This window comes from Camponotus vicinus, unplaced genomic scaffold (genome assembly GCF_025532165.1).
Source record: "Camponotus vicinus isolate PSW18456_S1 unplaced genomic scaffold, iyCamVici1.0 SCAF_12, whole genome shotgun sequence".
Classification (NCBI taxonomy): Eukaryota; Metazoa; Arthropoda; class Insecta; order Hymenoptera; family Formicidae; genus Camponotus; species Camponotus vicinus.
The window spans coordinates 3,269,723-3,289,091 of NW_028141948.1; the positions used below are offsets into that span (position 1 = coordinate 3,269,723).

The window sequence follows — 19,369 nt, forward strand, 5'->3', positions numbered from 1 at the left end:
ATCGGATAAGAATTAATGCGACGATTTTTCGGATCGATTGGCGAAATTGGCGAAAATTCCGGGAAATCGCCTCAAGCTCTCCGAGAGAGACCGTTTTCTCATCTTCATATATTCAAGCTCCATTAAGTTCAACACCGTAGGAAGCGCCCTGCGGCTATGGACCCGGGATAAGAATCGCATCGACTTCCCCTTATCTGGGTCAAAGGTATGCACAGCACGTCGGATACGTATGCATACATGTATACATATATACACGTAAACATACATGTGTGCGTGCACATTGCATCCCGAGGATAAACAACATTGACACTGACGGCTGCTCCTGGCTCTCGATCTGCATCGTTAATATACGATACACTCAAGCTGTTCACCCGTAAAAAAATGCATGACGCGACGACAGGATAAACATGTCGGGAGATATAAAGATTTACAACTTTGTAGATCGTTGAGATTAACATTGAAGAAAAATTGAACATGGTTTTCAAACGATTAAAAAGTATGCTTATATCATCAAGATAAGCTTCGCTTATAAATTATTTCGAATAAATCGATGTTTAACTTGAAAGCAACAAAGTGCCCTTTAAGTATATCAGAAATTAATGTTTAAAGAACCGTGTATTAAGAAAGTTTACAAAGATTAAAAAATTCTTTGTATGTGTATGTATATCTGAATGCGCGCGCTAAGCATGGCTCATTCGTCTGATTTCTAATTTCATAGTATTAAATATCAAAAATTGAATTTTGAGGAAAATTCAATTTTCAAACTCTAAACAAAATTCGGAGAAAAAAATCAATTTTTTCAAAAAATACTTTTATAAAATTTATAAAAATTATTATTTTCTCTCTTTCTTGTTAAATACATTATACTTTTCTAATTTTTAAATTAAAAGTCAATTTAAAAACTACAAGAAATTTAACGATCTAAAAAAAAAAAAAAAAATAAACATCTCATAAGAAGAAACAATTTAGAACTTATCAAATTAGTTTACAGTAAGTTTGATGAAACTTTGAATTGAAATTTGAAGAGATAATTAAGAGATGAATCTGACAACCAATTGCAAAAATAATGCAAGATTGAAAAGTAGCCAAAATAAATTTTGCATAATTTCGATGCCATGACACCAGCCATTATAATTTCAAACAATTAAATATCAAAAATTGAATTTTGGGGAAAATTCAACTTTCAAATTCTAAGCAAAATTTCGAAAAAAAAATTAATTTTTTTCAAAAAATACTTATAAAATTTATATAAAATTATTATTCTCTCTCTTTCTCGTTAAATATATTACACTTTTCTAGTTTTTTGTAGTCAGCTTAAAAATTACAGGAAATTTAACGATCTAAAAAAAAATAAGCATTTCTCATAAAAGAAGGAACAATTTAGAACTTATCAACTTAGTTTATAGTAAGTTTGATGAAACTTTGAATTGAAATTTGAAGAGATAATTAAGAGATGAATCTGACAACCAATTGCAAAATAAATAATGCAAGATTGAAAAGTAGCCAAAATAAATTTTGCATAATTTTGATGCCATGACACCAGCCATTATAATTTCAAACAATTAAATATCAAAAATTTAATTTTGGGGAAAATTCAACTTTCAAATTCTAAGCAAAATTTCGAAAAAAAAATTAATTTTTTTCAAAAAATACTTATAAAATTTATATAAAATTATTATTCTCTCTCTTTCTCGTTAAATATATTACACTTTTCTAGTTTTTTGTAGTCAGCTTAAAAATTACAGGAAATTTAACGATCTAAAAAAAAATAAGCATTTCTCATAAAAGAAGGAACAATTTAGAACTTATCAACTTAGTTTGCAGTAACTTTGATGAAGCTTTGAATTAAAGAAAAGATAGTTAAGACAGAAATCTGACAACCAGTTGCAAAACAATGAAAGATTGAGAAATAGGCAAAATAAATTTTGCTGCATAATTTCGATGCCATGACACCAGCCATTATAATCGCCGGTCACTTTGCCACCATACGGTTCGTCGCATGTGTCGCTTAAATGTGCAAGGTCGAACGGTGAATTATCGACTGGAAATTGCAAGGGACGGATTATCGGGCACCGAGGTCCTTAATAAGCATTCCCTCACGGCAATTTGCGCAGACGGTGTTGCATCAGTCGAATGACGTTAAAACGTGGCAATTTGGTCACACGCATTATGGAAGATGTCCCTCTATCTAGAGAGAGGTAGGAAGATAGTTTGAGAGGATATGAGATAAAAATTATTTTTGTAATTATTTAATGAGACAAATTCAGGAATTCTTTTATACAATATAAAATTCCTCAACGATATCGATAGATAGTAGAATTTCGCTTTTTGATAAATAAATTTAATGGAAATAAAATTTAATATTTGTTTGTTTTAAAATGTTATCAAAAATATTGTAACAAATAATCTAAAAATAAAATTATGTATCACTTGCTCCATTTTTAGCTAAATTAATCATGTGCATATTTATTAAAATAGATTTTGAACATATTATATTTCTTATAAAAGAGAGAGAGAGATAAATACAGTGGCTAAATAAATGATACAAGTCCGCAATGCATAATTCAAATATGTGATTAACGTGTAGTATCGTGTGGGAATGAAATCTTAATTAACAGTAGTATTGGTCGACCGCAAAACCGACACACATCGCCAATCAATGATCCTAATTGACCGATTAAACAAGATAATTCGCGACAGTTCGCGAGCCATATACGTAGAGCTTCAAGAAAAAAATCCATGGAATTCGCAGAATGTCCTGATTGAAATCACGGCTCTCGTCGTCGTTAAAAAACTAGTGCTGCGACTTCATCACGGAATGCGAGAATAATTTAGACAAGAAAAAGAAAAAAAATATAAAGGGTACACGTGACGCATATCGGTGTTCTATATCGGTACATCAACATTATAATGATAAAACCCAATCATAAAATATTCGAGCGCTTCCCGCTTAACGAAATTTGATAACGTAATACGATGAGATAATTGTAAACATATAACACACATTGACTTTTCAAATGTTTAATAATTAATAAAAATTTTAATTTAATTTTTAAATTCTTATGAAATTATTCACTAATAATTCGAGATACCTTTTTCATTTTTTTGTTTCCGAAAAATCGCAAGAGATTCTTACATGGTATGTTGATAATGTTGCAATTTTTCAAAGTGGACCGTTTGTTGGGACTACTACTATCATTTTATCGATACCGTTAAGATGTCTCTTGGATAAATCGCTGTCAAATAACTCGTTTGAAGGATTTACTTATCTGGAGGAGCAAATAGCTCGACCGCTGTTCGCCGTCTCTATTCCAAGCGGCAGATCGATACAGCGGAGTCTGCGTCTCCAATCCGTGTATATATACTTTATTACCACGCGGTGCACCCGATACATATCCCGGGTACAGGGTGATCCCGCGACGCCGATGCGCCCGCGCGCGCGCGCGCAACTCGCGTTTTAAGGAGATTACCATGTCCGTATGAGAAGGTTTATCGCCTGTTCCCGGTGTATCCCGACGCTCTTTGACGAATAAAAAGCGGGAATCAAGAGACTTCGAGTCTCACAACGTCTGAGTATTATGATAATATATGCATTTACACTTAATCTCATAATCCAACCGTGGATTAAACATATATTGTGTACGCTACAATATAATGTCACTCCGAAAATGCACGCTTATAAAATGTAATCCCGTACGAAATGCATATGATATAAACATAATCCCAAGTTAGAAAAATATCTCTTCGAGAAAAGCAGTTGCTGATATCACTGAACGTTTAATTTATTTCATAAAAATATAGAAATAAAATAGCACAAAAGATAATTTCAATATATTATTATAATTATTTTCTATCTCTGTTTCGTTTAAAAATTATTCCAAAAGTTTCTCAGTCTCATCTCTTCCTGTAGAAATTCCTCACGCGTACATATTTTTTATTTTTATCACGATAATATAATTTTAAGTGCGCCTTTTTTATAATTCTGTCAAATTTAAAAAGAGGAAAGTTTTTATGTCACCGACAAGTATACTACAATATTATTAGAATTAAATCGCAATTTTTTTCACTACCTATATTCGGTATAAAAAGTTCTCTCATACACAGTTCTATGTTCGGATTAAACACGTGTCAAAATATAATCCTCCCTCTCTCTTTCTGCATTCTTCTTTTCTCCTTCTCTCTTCCAATTATTAATTAACGAGGCGCTTTCCAAAATTTATATGCATATGCTATATATAACTTGCACTATAACTTGCTTTTATTAACAATCGACCTTCTACCTGTAAAAAAAAATAAAAAAATGATATTCGCGTATTATGTTGCAGGGCTTTTATATTGACATGTTGTTACATGATATTAATGTTGACAGTAAACAGTTGCAAACGATCGATAAAACGGGTTAATTGGCTGTTTCTTATAGGTCATGCGAGCTCAGTAAATTTATCTTAATTTATGTACGCGGTGATATATTTCTTTAACGCGGAGGAAAACGAGTATAATTCCGAAATAATGATATGAAATAATTGCAATCAAAATTTGAAAGAGAGACAAAATGGCATCGCGAAATCAGGTGGGCGAGACAACGCCCTAAATGAATTATATGATATTATTCACTCCAAATTATCCACAATGATCCGTCATGCTCAAACAAGCGTATGAAGTACAATCTGTATATTAATTTCATTAAAGAGAAGAGAAATAAGCCGAGTAATTTCAGTACCTTAATTAACAGAATATACAGAAATATTTCGAAATGTGTTTTATTATCTCCGACCTCGGAATCGTCGTTTAACGAAATTTTATGTGCCCTCAAAGTTTAATAAATGAGAAAATAATATTTTAAAACGATTTCTCCCTCAGCTTTTTGATTATACAGAATTTCGTATGTGCGAAGGCTTACTTGGTAAATCTAGGAATTCAGCATGGAACTCAACATTCCAATTACTCGAAGCCGGACTTAGCAAGTGAAAACTTAATTGCAATCGCGTAATACTACGAGATATACGTAGGAAAGGAGACGAATAGGGTAAAGTTATTGGCCGACGTGCTGCTAAATGTAATCCTACAACATATCTCTAGTTTCTTCGATCGGCGGAAATAACAGTGATCACGTAAATGATAATCAATATGCTCCGATTGATATCGGTAAAATTTGCGAGACTGAAAATATATTAGCTAATCGATTCGAAATAAAAAAAAGTCCAGCAAAAGGGCAGCACATACAGATTGAATTTTGTAATTAAAATAAATTGAGTTAAGCTAATTGATTCTCGATTTCATCAATCCTGTATTATCCATATTATATGAAGAAAATATTTATACACGAGAATACATTTGTTCACTTTATATTGCCAATTGTATTTATAATTAATTCAATGTACTGTCGTGGAGCTAAAGGGGAATGCAATTACGATAAAGGCCGAAGCTACTCTGAATAATTCAATAAAGAGATACGATGCGCGCGAGAGACGTTTGCCTTGCTCGGTGTGTTTCCCAAGCGATGAGAAAAAGATGGAACGTTTTCGCGTGATATTAAATTGATAGGAAGGCGAGGGGCGCTCGTAAATCAGTATTAATTAATTTTTCATACATGAGGCGGGTTCCGTTGTTCCAAGAATGTCACAAAATTCGACAGAAGGCCGTCTCTCTCACGATGGGGCTAAATATTTGACGGAACAAGCGTGCGAATCGTCCGGCATGGTTTAATGTTGAATGACGCCCGGCGGTTTTGATGGACGTCAATAATATCCGTCTGTGATCGTGAATACTTTTAGCCGACTTCAGAGACGCGAGGAAATCGCCGAAAAATGTACCATATCGAACATGACGAGATTCGAGAAAAAAAGTTAAAAAGATTTAGAATCTTTCATGTAATTTTATTCAAATATATTGAATTGCTCTAAAAAATTTTTTAGACTTTTTCCTATAAAATATATAAAAAGATAAAATAATTAAATAATTTTCTAAATAACTTATACAATACATAGACAAACTAACATGTATATAATACAAAGAAGAAGAAAATATACAGGGTGTCCCAGACTTAACGAATCAGCCGTTAATGATAGATTCCTGAGATCATTTGGAAATGAAAATCTTAATACCAAAATGTTGAGGAAGATGTAGTTTCGGCGCTATAAAAGATTAAAGGTTACCAATCGGCGCGTTTCGTTCTCCTATTCATCAGGGACTCGCGATAATATCGATATCGATAGAGGGATGAATATAAGATAAAAAATAGGATTCTGCAGAGCGCGATTGTGTTTTCCATGCGACAGTAGTCAGTAGTTTGGACATTTTTATGAAGTCTTCCTCAACATTTTGGTATTAGAATTTTCGTCTCCAAATGATCTCAGGAATCTACCATTAACGGCTGATTCATTCAGTCTGGGACACCTTATATATATATATATTTTTTTCTCTCATTTTATATAAATAATTATAAATAAATAAATAAATATATATATATATATATATATATATATATATACTATAAATTAAGAAATGATATCAGTAGACAGACACATTTCTCGGCATTGTCGCGGAATTTTTGCAGCTTTCTTTATACATGTCTGCCGATTAATCATAACTGGTCTTCAAAGAAAATTGGATTCAGAACAATGCGGTAAATATTGATTGGTACGCATTCTTCGAATACAACCAATGGACGTTTTTCTGCGACTGTAAATCGCGCGAGATGATCGCTCATCGCGATTTGCGCTTATCGATTTTCGGCTTTCACGAGAATATATCCGGCTATTGCGCTTCCTGCTTTTATTTTCGCGCGTGAATCGTTGTACAACGATCGAAGCTCGCTGATCTAAATAAAACGCCGACAATAATTTTACGCGCTGTTAATTATTTCGAGCGTGTTTACTCGAGTCATGTCACTGTAATGGATAGACAACAGCGCTAAAGTAAACGGATTCTATTTTACACGTAAACGTTCAGTTAATTTTTAAAAAAGTACACATTTATATATAATTTTATCTATATTTTATATAGAACTTTTTCACAGCCATGTATATTTCATCTATAATTTATGTACATACACATACGTGTGTTTGTGTAAAATTTATTTTAACTATAATTTACTAAAAAGAAGAAAGTATTGCTAAAGTGCTTCGTTCAATATACTAAAAATAAAAATAATATATTTTGACAGAAAAACTTTACGATAACATCCGCCTATTTTGTAAAGTTATTTCAAACAAGATAGAATATGTAAGTATGCATTGCATAGATCAAATTCAATATTTCAAATAAGATAAATTGAGATCAAGCTAGCTAGTGGAAATTTGACATTTAAAGAAAACTGCCCCATTTTTGGCATCTCCTATTAGAGATGAATCAGAATCATTGATTCGACAAAAAAAAACAACACTGAACGCAGGCTTTATACAATTCTATGAAGCAAAATCTATAAAGCATGATCGTGTGCGAATGTCAATTTGCACGTGACGTAAGTCAGAAAAGGCCAAAGGCGACAATGCCATCAAGGGATAAAGATCGAGAGGAATTCATTCGTTTCGCTTTTCCGCGCTTTGTATCAATAACTATAATCGCAATGCAGGGATAAATGGTCAATCGAGGCAACGAGGTATTGGAGTTCCGGGATGATAGAACATAGGGAAAAACAATGGCGTGGGACGAACCGGGAGGAGAATTGGAGCGTGTGAAAGATCAGAGAGATCAGTTCGGAGGATTTCTCAAAATTAAGGATTTAGATCGGAAAAATATTCTTTTTCGTGTGGTTTTGTCGAGAAGAAATACTTCTCAAATTTTGAAAATATTATTTTTACAAAATATATATATTTTATATATTTTATTACACATTTATTGGAAAATTATTAAATTTTAATCAATATATAATATTGATATAGTATATATCGCAAAATTATATTACATTATATTATACATTATAATATATATTATTTATTTGCTCTTTAAATTTCGTTTAACATTTATATAAAATCTTTGATAAATCTATTTTAATTAAATTCATTATTTTTAAATTTTATTTCAATGTTTGCTCTCTTTCTTTAATTTAGTTACAATAATCGTCAATTATAATAACCAATTATAATAATTATAATAATAAAAAAATATATGAGCAAAATATAATATTGTTAATTCCAAACCTGAATGTGTCATAGACTTTGAATCTGACATTTTTGTTTAGTCTGCGTATTATTAGGAAATCACAGTATCGCAGTGTCACAGCAAGAGACCGTGGTGCCAATTAGACCCCCGGGTGCTATTCAAGAGTCAAGAATAAGTTTTCCTCAATAAGTATTGTTATAGCCACCGCATCGAGGATATAAGTCAACCTATAGATAAAAAAAACTATGCACAATATTAAAGTAGCCTTCGATTATAGAGAGTTAATATTGCGTGTATCTTGCTCTTTCTAGACATTTAAAAAACATAGAAATACTTAAATATTTAAATAACGTCCAAACTTTATATTCGTTCGCGGACATCTTTTAGATCTTTAGACATCTTGTAGATTACGACTTCTGTTTAAGAGTCCTGTTGTCAAAAAAATTAAAGAACTAAATTAAATATTGAACACAAGAGGAAATTCGGTGCCAAGATTACTCCGCTATCGATCGCATATATAATGAGCGAACGGTCAACGAAAATAACCGCGGCATTGAATGGACAATAAAAATGGCGAAAGAAGAAGGAAAAGTTGAAATAATAGGACAAAATGCCGGAAGAGCGATATCGATATCGATTCATTTTGGAGAAAGTTATATATTTTCATTCATCTCTAAAGAAGATCGCTTTCCATAGAATTATACTGATGTTACACATCTAAAGTGACTAAAATATTATTTTTCTGTCTTACTACTAATTCGATTACTTAATAATTCAATTAAACTGAATTATTTCTAACGAGTTTTTTTATTTAATTTATAAAATAAATATTACTCCCCCTCTTTTCTCATTTTCTTTCCTGCCATAGATCTCAGAAACTATGTTTATCGAGAGATCCCGGGCAAGATGGTTTTGAATATTTTGCCCATTCGAAAGTTTGAAGAGAGCAATGCAAGTCATAAGTAGCCGTGCATCGCTGCGCATGAATCTTCAAAGATGCGATCGAATGCCGATCATATTTTTCAAGCGTGTCGGAAAAACTGGCTCGAGGTCGATGGCGGTTTTCGGTGAAAATTCGCCGGCGTACATTTCCCCCCTTTTGCGCGTCCACCTACACTTTGCCTGGTCCATTATCCCGGCAATATCCGGCGCAGCATGCGCTTCTGAAAATCGGGTCGGCGCCGGGAATGATCCGAGCGCCCCTCGTCGAGGGAGCAAATTGACAAATTGGGCCAATCAGGTACGAATGTACCGCTAATCGTGGCAAACAGTGTATTTTTTGCTCCCCCATGCGCGCTTAATCTTCCGCCCTGGGAATATAATCTTTCAAGCGAGCTAATGATTACAATAATAACATATTTCAGATTGGGTTTAATTAAGATCGCCTCGTGATCCGCGACGATTGAGAGACGTACATTATAAATGATCGTAGATTAAAGAGCTACCTACTGCACTGCTATTAATTTACATTATAATACCCTATACTTTTCGAAATTTTTACTCGCCATTCAATTCTCAAAATTTTTATTTTGTCGAGGATATTTTTAATATTAAAAAAAAAAATCGAGATATTTTTAATACAAAATATTATACTTTTAATATAAATATTACGAAGTTATAAAAGAGAGCTTTTAATAATTTCCCCCGAAAAAAATATAATAATTTCTAATATTTTTGGAAAAAAATATATGTATTAATTTTACCTTTATTAAAATTATTTAAAAATTGACGCACGGTATACTTTGTAAACAACTACATTCACGTGATATCAAATAATGTATACGTGCTCGACAGGTTGATTCGAACTAATGTGAACTCGTTCAAGGTTTGCAATTTGTAAGGAACGCATTTACAGGCCTACATTTGCGCAATATATTTTTATCGACGCGGTTATAAAAAATACGTCAGTAACATAGTTTTTGATTGAAATAGTCCCACGACAGCGACACGGTCTATGCGAAATGCATTATCATAATGAAAGCACTACAGATATGGTTGCGTTGTGTCTTTTATCATAGGCTATTTAATGCCGGGCGGCGATAAGCGATGCAATAAGAATGTCGCGCCGGCCACACGGTCGCTATCATTCCGCGGCATCGTTACCGAGTTGTCTACGCTTTATCGATTTTCCTCGACCTTGCCACACGACGAAGGCATGAATTACCTCGATACACTCTTTCGCCCTTCTGTCTTTCTCTTTCTCTCTCTTGTTTCTTTGTCTTCATACATGCATTACATAAACCTATCCCGCAAGTATACACAATGAATCTACGTTTTCAATTAATTTCTCGCTCAGTCTCCTTCTATCCAGACAATTGTCATGGATTTTAAATAGATAAGTTACCGCGCACTTTAATTCGAACTGTTGAAAGTTGACAGAGAGCATACATTTTACGAAATTGTTTTTAATAATTCTTTATACACGATTTGGTCTAGTATTTGTACGAAAAAAAAATTCTTTCTTTTTTTAGATTCTATCTTATCGAAATAAAAATATTGTTATTATAATTGTTTGATTCAAGATTAATCTTTACTTTTTCCTTGGTAAGGTAATCTTTTTTTCTTCTTAACATACTTATATATTTCGTTGAACAAGAATCGTGTAGCTATATTTTATTGAATCACCCTTGGCTGCGTTTTTTATGTACACATCGAGCTATTTCTTTCATTCCGCTCACGATTCTCACATAAAACTTGCAAAGTTGCGATATAACGAGGCCGAGATGTTGAGTGTCAAGAACAAATCTTTATCTAGTTATTCATTAACGATCTCGTTTTCGATGTTCGATTTTTCAGAAAAAAATATCGTCAAACTGCGATATATATTTTGAAACATTAATTTTACAGCTTCGTTCAAAAGTAAACGTAAAGTCTCTAAAGAGAAAATCGTGACTTTCAAAAAAGCTGCAATTAGAGACTGATCTTCAAGTAAGAGCTATAAAACGCAGAGACGAAATAGATATCGAGTTGTAACGAGAGCATTTGAAACTCGTTATATCTCCAGGGATGCGCATGGAATGCTACGATTCGTTTAACGATTGAACGCTTCGAAATGGCACCGCTAATTGCTGACTTCAAGATTGCCATCGCGACAGTAAAGAGAGCTGTCATTGCTTCATATTCATACAAATTCATCGTGTATTTCTGTCGTCATTTTTTACGAGGCAAGAAGAAAAAGTGAATGTTCAATTTCGTTCGCAAAAGTAACGTATAAAACACAGAGCATTCAATAATTTTATCGACAATTTCACTATTATAATTGAAATTACTCCCATTTACGATTATTTCCTTACATCTTTTTTTCATTTTATTAATAAACAAAAAATGTTAAGCGATTTATGAATTAGTAAAAGTAATTTAACCCTTTCGTATCTCCGGGACATATATGTTCCACCTACGAAAAAAATCATAATTTTTAAACAAATAATCCTATCAACTTTTACCTTGGCTTATTTTAAAGAAGAAGGTTCAAGCTACATGTAAAAAAATCGCGCACTTTGAAATATAATGTTTACAGTAAAATATAATTATCTAAACTTTGCAAAAAATCAAACTTTTAGAGAATGAAGAATAACCGTATATTATGTTGAAAAATCATAGAATTTATGCGCTAATAATAAACTGAAAGTTTTATTTAAATGTGATTACACCTTTACTATGATAAATATAATAGTTTATATGTGTAATCAAAGTATATGCGAAATAAGATGACGCGTGCGACGGGCATCCGAGTCTCGCGGCAGATGCGCGGCTTGCAAAAAAAAGTGTATAACAACGCCATGAATCGAAAGTATGCGTGTGTGTACATTCAGAAAAATCATAATATATATTTAAAACAAAAATCCAAGCTTATATTTTAAATATATTGATATTTAAGCTTTTCATGATCGCCATCTTAAATCTGCCATTTTGAATTTAAATTTTGATGGTAAATTTAGAATCAGCATCCCCAAAAACCCATAAAATTGTCTTTATATGAAACGCATCTCTTCTGGAAAAGCCGGAGGTACGAAAGGGTTAATGTTAGTTCAAAATTTATCAATACCTGCTTCTCAACGACTTCTTATCATTCGTATTCATCTTTTACAATTTATTCAAAAAAATTATATGTCCGCATTTTTCTTCGCAAAAAAATGCTTTTTATATTGGTGACAATTTTCATCTGTCAAGTTACGCGATCGTATTTGCGAGTAGTAACTGTCGAGAATTTCTCCAACGAGATAAAAATTCTCCGTAATAACGCTCCTTCTCCTCATCGCGTTGCGTAACGTCGAGGCATCTTGAAAATCAATTTAAAGATTGCTGCTACTGTGTTGAAAAATGTTGAAAAATGCGCGGAGAGGCGACACGCTCGCTAAACTGCGAACGCGCGTCTTTCGAGAAAAATTGAATTTAGAAAAGCTCGACAAAGAAAGAGCGAAGTGCTCTTGGTGAGCTTCCAATGCACCGTCAAATCACGCTATCGCGAATATTCCCATTAACTTGGTATCTCGGAAATCAAATTCGGAAATATATGCATAATTAAGTGCTAATTTATATCGCTTTTAACTTGATTTGTCGTGATGCGGAGATCTGTTGAATCATTTCTTTTCTTCCCTGCATCTCTTTCACTATATCGTCTTTCTTGAATTATAATTGCATAAAGTAATCGTGAAATACAAGTCACAATTATAAGAGTATTCAATTCTTAAATGATGATTAATAACAGAAAAGTTAAATTTTGTATTAAGCTTCGATAAATGCAAATTTAATAACAAAGTCTAATCTAGTAATCCAGATTAAAATTGTAACGAAAATCATTTACACATCGCACGACGATGCTATTTGTGACGGCGTCGTCATTTTAGAAATTAACTGTCGTACGTTCAGCATCCATTGTCGCGTTTACGTCCGATTGCAAGTAGCGTAACCGTGAGACCAAGCAGACTATGAGAATCGAGAATAGGATAAGACACGTTTACGGTTAGCTCGATCGACTCTCTGTCCAAGCTCGTTTCTTTGTTGAAATATCGATGTGCCGTTCAGCAACACTTTATTGCTCGCTCTATCAAACGACTACAGTTTAAACGAGCATCAAAGTTTACTTCCCTACCGCGTGTTTGTTTCGGGTGTAGATTGATTGTAGAAAAAGACGCGGAATATTTGAAAAATCACTCCGCTCCCTCTCTTCGGTAAAGTGTCAGTAATTACAGTATAAGGATAATTAAAGACTATAACAAATATTTTGAATATTAATTTTTATATACAGGGTGTTCCATTTTAAAAAACGCACCTCGATAATTCTTCAACGAAGCATTTTCAGCAAAAATGTTTCAGATAAAAGTTGTATGGTTTCAAGGGGGACATAAGATCGTGTCATTAATTTGACCTTGAATAGTTACTTGAAGGTCACGTGAAGGTCACCTTCAATTTTTTAAATGGAACCGCCTACTTTTTATTGCATATTCTTGCAGCTCATCTCGAGAGCTTTCCAAAACACTATAATTAAGTTAGTTTTCATTAAGTACTTTCCGAGTTATGAGGCTTGAAATCATTTCTTAATTTTACATAAACCGTAAAATATTCATTTTTCGATTATCTTACCTTAATACTTTTAAGTACAAAATAATGAGAGGAATCAATTGGTGTAAAGAAAACATATAGTTGTTTCGAAGAAAAAATATGTAATTTGCAATTAACAATTCCATATTTTTTCTTCAAAACAACTATGTGTTTTCTTTACACCAATTGATTTCTCACATTATTTTGTGCAATAAAAGTATTAAGGTAAGATAATCGAAAAATGAATATTTTACAAGATATTTTACGGTTTATATGTAAAATTAAGAAATTATTTAAGCCTCATAACTCGGAAAGTACTTAATGAAAACTAACTTAATTATAGTGTTTTGGAAAGCTCTCGAGATGAGCTGCAAGAATATGTAATAAAAAGTAAGCGGTTCCATTTAAAAAATTGAAGGTGACCTTCACGTGACTTTCAAGTAACTATTCAAGGTCAAATTAATGACACCATCTTATGTCCCTCTTGAAATCATACAACTTTTGTCTGAAACATTTTTGCTGAAAATGCTTCGTTGAAGAATTATCGAGGTGCATTTTTTAAAATGGGACACCCTGTATATTATTTTTCAAAATCGATTAATATTTTTCAAAAAAACACTTGGTTAAAGGATTGCAAGTAAAAAGTAGAAGGGGAGAAAACATCAAATGTTCATAAAGTGCATAATACATGCTTCAGAGTGCTTAGAAAAGTATATACTCTGTCAAAATTTATAAATAAAATAATAAGGTGAAAAAAATAATTAGATAAATAATTAAAATAAAATTACAAATAAAATGAAATAATGAGAAATTACAAATAAATAATGTAAAATTACAAATAAAATAATGAGACTAATAATTAGATAAGCAATTCTTCATTCAAATTTGCAATTCGCTCTACAACATACAAGTTAAATAATTTAACGTCACATTGAACATTTTATATGCATTTTTATATAGTTGGAGATAGTGATTCGTCATCAAATATGTGCGAGAAAAAAATCGATTGCAAATTCGTCGAAGAATCAATCCATCGTTAAAATTTCATGTGATAAAAAGTGAGTTGCACCATTCGCGTATCACCATTCGTCTATCAACGGTTCTAATATATTCAAGTGTGGTTTTTACAGGATTTGCGAGACTTCTTATTAAAGGATCTGAGGGATTAATCGGGATTAACGACGAGGTCGAATTGAAAATTCAACGGCAAAACGATGCGGAGATCGTTTCCGCGCGAGAGATCATCCAATAGACAGTTACTTCTGGATAGGGTTAATCCAAGGGGATTCGCCGCTATTGTTCCCGATGGCCCGCATTTACATATCGTTGCTCGTACAATGTCGGCCCCGACCCGAACGCGAAACGTTAGGTAATAAACGAGCTTAGCTGAGAAGTACCGACGATAAGAGCTTCGTTATCTGTTGTATACATAACCGTTGATCTTTGAGTTTAATGTTCTGGAGTCGATATTGTGACGCGTTAAATCGATTTATGACTCATATAATCATTATTGAAACATTAGCACGTTAGACACGTGCACAGCAATTAAACATTTTGCGACGCAATTATTAAGAGACTTACATTTTAAGACTCTTTCAACGAAATTTGACAATTATTTTTAAACAAATGAAAGTTATTTCTAAGAAATTATTTATTATTATAATTTATTATTATTAATAAATTATTATTAATTATCTTTATTTTTGGAATTGATGAATTTGATATAATAATGATATAAGTTTGCCCGAAATTGGATAGTTACCTCGATAGTTACTATATTTAATCGTTGAGTTAACTATGTATATTTGAATCCTTCCACGTGGAGAATCTTCGCTTTCGCATATCGAATATTAGATAGATCGGCGGATAAATCAACATTCCAACTATTATCGTTTCTCGGGGGAGCTCGCACCAAAGTTATTATTTTTGCTGTTTGTTCTTAGAGAGGAAACAGCGAATATATCCTTCTCTCATAAGCCTGCTTATCCACCATCGCTGATCCTTATCTTCGGATTCGCCATTCTTGGCATGTACGTGATTTAAACCGAGAAATCCAGGTGAGTAAGAATAGACAGAGCAATCATCGGACTTTCCGCTGCAGGTGTGCGATAAAGACGTCCCCGCGCTTGAGAACGCGACGCAAAACGACCTTCTCGTGCCAAAATCGCGTTTCGACGCGGAAATAATGGAAAAAACGCATCGCCCCGGAAATTCAATTAATGTCAAACCGATTACGACGCCTCGCTCTCGTGCGCCCCCGATGTATGTAGATCGATTAATCGCTTGCCGCGTATCGATCAACGCTTTACGCAATTAAGGGATTCCTCTACGTCGTCGAGCAGCTCGATGTCAATTGACGTGAAACTCCATTACGATCTTGCGATTGCAATTATTTCCGAGGAAAGGTCTTCTTTAAAATTTTCCATCGATCCTGATATATTTCTGATTAATTATTTCCTCTCTGTTTCTTTTCTTAATAAAAAAGAGAAAATTATTTCAAGAAAAAAATGTAGAAGGGGATTTTTTTTCCAAGAAAGCATGTGCAATTTAGATTGTTGTTCTCTTAGCATGCACTTAATTTCCTCGTACTTAATTGATCCGACCTTTCTTTCTGCGGTATATTTTAAACCACTATTAACATAACACAGCATACCGCATCGATTATTTCTACAAACAATTCATGAACAGTAACACGGTGCAAGATTTATATCTAGTGTTCAATCTATTTAAAGACGTCTATTTTCCTCTCAAGGATCACGCGTCTATTACAAAGCGTTTCACGCCGCATTATGCGGAATTTGCATACGTTAAATATACGCGAGCGTAATAATAACCACGTTCTCTTAGAATTATCTAATCGTTAACTTCAGGTTACGCTATTATCGCGCATCATCGATGTAAAAAGTATAAAAGAAAAAAATTGCCATATCAATAACTTGCGTCAATATTTAATATTTTTATCGTTTACCTAGATGAATATATTAATGACAAATTTTCGAGGATATTGTCATCGTTTTATAAACAAGAGTTTCGGATAAAATTGATTTTGCTAATTAAATCATACATCGTAGATGTCTTTCATAAACTTGCGCTTAATATTTATTGGTACCAAAATTTTATTTAATTGAATAATTGAATAATTATTTTAATAATTTAATAATAATAAAAAATTAATTTTTTTGAAAATAAAAAGAAGAAACGAGAGCGGTTACTTGCCTTCGACGATCTGCTCCTTCGTCGCCAGGATCAGGGGAATGGCGCCGGATGCACTCATGATGTTCTACTGCAGCTCACGTAGATAGTACTTTCACACGTGCACACACGCACAACGGGGAAACAATGTTTTACTATACATTCACAGTTTCCTCAAACGGTAGTCTCGGCAATGCGGAATCGATTTATCGAATGACAGTTTCTATTTTTGTACCGGCGCGGATTTCGCGCGCGAAAAAAGGAGGAAAGGGCGAAGAATCTCGACTGGAGAAGATTCGCTCTTTTTTTCCCGCGGATTCGTTCTGGAGCAACGCCGATTAAACTCTCAGCAGATCTTCAGTCTTAAATCGCGAAAAATCGTCCGGATTGATCGTACGATTAATTCTGAAAGTATTATTATGCGAACGATACTAAACGACCCAATAGAAAGCATCATCGATAGTCAGACAGATTCGACTTCAATAATCTGTTCAGCGATTAACGATAAATTTTTTGAAAAAATCCAACAACTAGTATTTAAAAAAAATGGAGTATTCTTAAAGATATTCTTTTTCTTATAACATTTGGATTTACAATTTCTCACATGTCGTAGTTGACAATCAAAGCTCAGGATAAAAGTATTTATTTGTAAATAGAAAATTTGTTCAATTTTTCACATTATATTTCCATGTTTTTTAATTAATTATAAATGTATTATAAGTATCAATGTACTTAAGAAAAAATTAAATAATCATTCAAATAAATTTTTATATAATCAGAGATATATTGGAAGACGGATGTCGTTTTTCAATTTTTTACATAATATCGCTCGAAAATGCAAATAAGATTTCGATCGAGTGCTACTAAATTGAATTTCAATTTGTCAATGCTTGATGAAGACACAATTGACCTTCCTAATCGATGAGTTTCCGTTTCTTGCAACGTTAATAAATCATATCGTTCAATAAAATTCGAAAAATAAAATGGCAATTAACGTGGAAAAATAAAAATAAAAACTTCATTCGCTACGAAACAAAGAAACTAGATAGATAAAGATAAATATCGCAAATAAACAAATGAGTAGAATAAAAAGCAATTACCTAAGTAAAAGGAAAAGGCGACTGATGAAATTAACTATTTAAAATAAGCAAGGTACACGTGTATCACGCTTATAGGCTCTGCCATTCATTCGTTCAATTTTTATCTTTTACCGTTTTATCTGCTTGATTAAAAGAGCGTGATACCGGTTTACGTAGTACTTGCTGCGAGAGACGCAGCGTTAGGAAGAGAAAAAAAGAGAGAGTAGTTAACGCACCGTGCGTTCCTTTAGGCTTCGCTATTTTTATTACACATCAGCGGTCCATAAAATCTAACAGCATGTATCATATCATGCAAATCATGTATATATATATATATATATATATATATATATACATACATACATACATATATATATATATATATATATATATATATATATATATATATATATATATATATATACAGGGTGTGTCATTTTAAGTGATGCAGCTGAATATCTCGAAACCATGGCGGTTTCGGTGAAAATGTTTTAAACAAAAGTTGTATGGTTTTAAGGGGGCCATAAGATGGTGTCATTGGTTTTACCTTGAAAAGTCGTTTGAAGGTCACGTGAAGGTCACCTTCAATTTCTTAAATGGAACCCCTATTTTTTATTACTTATTCTTATAGTTTATCTCGAGAGCTTTCCAAAACACTATAATTAAGTTAGTTTTCATTAAGTACTTTCCGAGTTATGAGGCTTGAAATAATATCTTAATTTTACATAAACCATAAAATATCTAGTAAAATATTCATTTTTCGATTATCTTACCTTAATACTTTTATGTACAAAATAATGAGAGGAATCAATTGGTGTAAAGAAAATACATAGTTATTTTTAAGAAAAAATATGTAATTGTTAATTGCAAATTACATATTTTTTCCTCGAAACAACTATGTTTTTTCTTTACACCAATTGATTCCTCTCATTATTTTGTACATAAAAGTATTAAGGTAAGAAAATCGAAAAATGAATATTTTACTAGATATTTTATGGTTTATGTAAAATTAAGAAATTATTTCAAGCCTCATAACTCGAAAAGTACTCAATGAAGAAATACTTTATTCTAGTGTTTTGGAAAGCTCTCGAGATAAGCTACAAGAGTAAGTAATAAAAAATAGGGGGTTCCATTTAAGAAATTGAAGCTGACCTTCACGTGACTTTCAAACGACTTTTCAAGGTAAAACCAATGACACCGTCTTATGGCCCCCTTGAAACCAACAACTTTTGTTTAAAACATTTTCACCGAAACCGCCATGGTTTCGAGATATTCAGCTGCATCACTTAAAATGACACACTCTGTATACAGAGTGTTTCTTAATAAGTGCGAAAAATTTTAGATAATTCTTTGTCGAAAATTGACGAGAATTTTTCATATAAACATATACTCCTACATCCTTCTCTGTGGAGTTACACTCCTCCAAAAATGGGGATAAAAATTAGGTTTTTATT

General features: G+C 32.7%; 1 protein-coding gene across 3 annotated transcripts in view; it reads right to left on the bottom strand.

Annotated features, from left to right (window-relative positions):
* The window catches only part of Kcc (solute carrier family 12 member kcc), an 81,843-nt gene that overhangs the window by 36,440 nt on the left and 26,034 nt on the right, over positions 1-19,369 (bottom strand). For 2 of the 3 annotated variants that reach the window (XM_083085158.1, XM_083085157.1), the window contains exon 2: positions 16,861-17,241. The exons of the other annotated variant lie outside the window; for it this stretch is intronic. In XM_083085158.1, coding sequence (XP_082941284.1) covers positions 16,861-16,918 — 58 coding nt within the window. In that variant the 5' untranslated portion in view covers positions 16,919-17,241. The remainder of the gene's footprint in view (positions 1-16,860; positions 17,242-19,369) is intronic. 3 annotated transcript variants of the gene reach the window in all.